This window comes from Chiloscyllium plagiosum, chromosome 9 (genome assembly GCF_004010195.1).
Source record: "Chiloscyllium plagiosum isolate BGI_BamShark_2017 chromosome 9, ASM401019v2, whole genome shotgun sequence".
NCBI classification, from domain to species: Eukaryota; Metazoa; Chordata; class Chondrichthyes; order Orectolobiformes; family Hemiscylliidae; genus Chiloscyllium; species Chiloscyllium plagiosum.
In genome coordinates this window covers 5,155,015-5,158,355 of record NC_057718.1, presented here as the reverse complement: position 1 = coordinate 5,158,355, position 3,341 = coordinate 5,155,015, and the positions used below count along the sequence as shown (strand labels likewise).

General features: G+C 44.7%; 1 protein-coding gene across 4 annotated transcripts in view; it reads right to left on the bottom strand.

Moving 5' to 3' along the window:
* Nucleotides 1–384: 384 nt before the first annotated feature.
* phactr2 (phosphatase and actin regulator 2) overlaps nt 385–3,341 on the bottom strand; it is a 213,700-nt gene continuing 210,743 nt past the window's right edge. For all 4 annotated transcript variants that reach the window (XM_043695293.1, XM_043695292.1, XM_043695295.1 and 1 more), the window contains exon 13: nt 385–2,766. In XM_043695293.1, the coding sequence (XP_043551228.1) occupies nt 2,751–2,766 (16 nt within the window). In that variant the 3' untranslated portion in view covers nt 385–2,750. The remainder of the gene's footprint in view (nt 2,767–3,341) is intronic.

The window sequence follows — 3,341 nt, the reverse complement described above, 5'->3', positions numbered from 1 at the left end:
AGCTAACCAACCCAAGTATTCTGGGAACTAAAAACATAGGGTTGGGGGGGAGGGGATTGCAAGTGAGAGAAATGTTGATCAGGTAATCTTCAAACTAAAATGGGTGGGTGATTTCATTCTTGCAGAATAGGTTGCAACCTTCTGCAAGTAAAACATTCAGGATTAAGTTGGAGCATTGTTTTCTCTTACATTTTAATTTGCTTTTCAAACCTCTTAATAAAAAAAAAGGTATTCCGGGATAAGGCAGAAAGCTGCTGCCATTCTTCTAGCGTGCTTCCCTACAGGGAAGGAGGGTAATAGTAAACATGAAAGAATGGGTCTCCATCTCCTCTGGCAACACAAGGAGGAGCTGATAGCTGAGGGCAGGGGATAAAGGAGTTACTGTTCCCAGAGTCAGCAGGTTGTAATGGAGGGTGGACAAGCACGGCAGATATTGGAGGCAAGATCAAACAGCTCTGGATGTAGTACAACATATGACAGTTCATCTGGCAGCGTACTAGATGTCCACAGCATCATGTACCAACATGTGACAGCATACTGGGTATAAACTTCATCATATATCAATGTTTCCTCTTTTCCAGCTCACAGTTTACAGAAGTATTTTAAATTCACAATCAGTTTACACTCTTTCAACGATGTGGAATCGTTTACTCTCTTACTTCCCTTCAGTGGATTCACAGGAAAGTTACATTTCAACAGCAGATAGCCAATTGCCATCTGAGAAAATTGTCATCCCCATTGTAACTCTGGCATCCCACTACAACTGATTAAAATAAACATTCTCCTGAGCAGTGTCCCCAGTCAACCCTTGTTAGCAAAGCCTTTGCCCTTTTTCACAGTTGTCCCTCCTGACTGACCACAAACCACCATGGTTTCTCCTGTACTGAACATGAATCTTCATTTTTGAAAAAAAAAAATGGCTGAATATCGCAAACCATTTGGGAAAAAAAATTTGGTCCTTCTCAATTCCAAGTCCTCCGTCCAGGGTTAGAAATAACAAACGCAAGAGCCGAGACAGAAAGTACACAAGCAGATACCAAATTTCTCCCCTCTCCTTCATTTTGATAAAACTTGAAAGACTAAATTGTTGAACTAAAGAGAAAGCGAGTCAATTGGATGGACAATGGTTGGAGGGTGTTTTGGTACAATGGCAAGGTTTGAAAATAGCCAGCTCCCCACTCTGCAGTAAGACATGGTGAGTTGTGATTGTAGCTCATTAACTGTCTTTCTATCAGCCTTTCACATGAAGGCTCTCCAACTTTGTTTCCCCAGATCAAAACCTTTCATTTTCAGGCATGAGTGTCTAGGGGTGATTTCTGGTTTAAAGATCACCGTCATTTGCTACCCTGTAATCTGGGGCAGTGAGTGAAGACACCCTGGGGAAGTGAGCAGAGTGGGGAAACGTGACCAGTCAGGCCATAGCAAAACAATGAGAGGACATGGTTACACGTTTTATCAAGGTGTCCTTGAGGTCTCAATAAAAAAAGACTACCAAACGCTCTGCAGGAACAAGGGCAACTTGCCCAGCTAGCCCCCAACCCCTTTCCAATTGAATAAGTACATTTCGGAGGCAGAGGGAGCTGTGGTGAAAGTTGGGTTGAGGGTGAAAATGAGTGAAAAAAAAAAATCTATGGCCAATGGCTCTAATCCACTTGAACCCAGTCTGATCTCCATCATTCAAAGTTAAATATGTGGTTAGAATCTAGGTTCCATTTCCTATGGTCCTAGTGCCAGCTCTCCTTCCTCCCCCAGTGAGAAAGAGTTACTGACCATCATTGACCTGCCTCTCTACAGCTCCACTCTTGTCTGGATCAGGCTTCGCTCTCATTAAGCTCATTGAGCAGTCAATTCATGCCCATCTTAAAATGTCCCACTTGACACAATAAAATAGAGATTTTCTTCTGTTACAGACATTGGCAACTAAAGCAGTCACCGCACATCCCATAAATAAGTATTACCGGCTTAGAAAATTAGCAGAGGGTTGGGGTGGTGGTGGGGGTGGTGGGGGGGGAGAAGGAGGGGAGGAGGGGAGGTAAGAGGAGAAACCAGTAACACCACAGACACACACTAGAGGCTTTTTTTTAGTTCAATGTGTTTTTTTTATGCAGAATATGAGTGGTGTATGGTTTGGAGCTACCATCAGGACAGCTTTCTGTGCAGTTTTGAACAGCTAATAGCAGTCATTTGCTGTAGTTACATGAAGGAATAGGTTCCCCCTTTACAGAATCAGTTTGCCTCCTCCAGAACAAGAGGGTAGCAGAGAACAGCTTGTTAATGGCAGGGAGACAACACCCTGACCATAGTTCTGGACACTGGAGAACACAACAACAAAGCACCACAGTACTGACTGGTCACCTGCCTGACACATTGGCAGCAAGGAGGGAATGACATTTGTTTTGCTGGAAAGCTTTAAAAACAGTTCCCCTTTATCTGGGATTCATTTCCCCCACCATCATCACCTCTCTACCTAACCCCCAATCTCCATTGCCATTACATCAACATAGTCCCCACCCCCCTGCCTCAACAAAAGAAGCCAGCCTGCCTCCACAGAGAAAGAATCTTTTTTAAAAAATTACTTAGATATTAAAACTTTTTTTTGTGTGTGATGGTTTTGTTGTTGTTGCATGGTCAGCCCTCTGTTGAACATCTGCCTCTTGGCAGGGAAGGTGCACAGAACACATCTGGTGTAGCCTCATGCACCGTCTTCAATCCTCGACAATTTCAGTCTCTCTCCCTGAGCCTTTATTACTTCATGGCCGGTGAAATCTGCAGGCAGGAAACAGGGTCCAAATTTCAATTAGCATCGACAGCAGCAATTCGCAATTACACAGCACCGCTAATGTTGCAAAATCTTTTAAAAGCTTGCAAAAATAAACAAATTGACACCCAGAGCTACAGAGGACAGATGTTCTAGAGAGAGAAGGTGGTGACGAAGGGACTGCTATTTAATTTTGTTTTTATTCTAGTTGGTTCCTGCTCGTTGCGGCTCAGTACTGTATGACCTGAGTAATTCAGTTAGTGCTCCCAAACAGCAGAGGGTACAAAGCCTGACATTTGGGAGAAGACTGAGCTCACTGTAGGATGCTCAAGTACTCTGTAAGTGACTCATGTCCTCAAGGGCTCAGGGTGAGGGGGGGGAGGTGGTGATTGCTGCCTGAGCGGTGGTGGGGAATATCAGCAGCTGCACTTCCCGCAGCTGACCGAGGGAGGGAGTAGGGGGAAACGTGGGAGGGATGCAATGTCATAATGCAGCATTTACAACAGTAACGCCAGGCATTCGGAGCAACAGCGGGATTTATGACAGAGTGAGGGGGGGGGTAGGACACGAGGAAGAGGCTAGG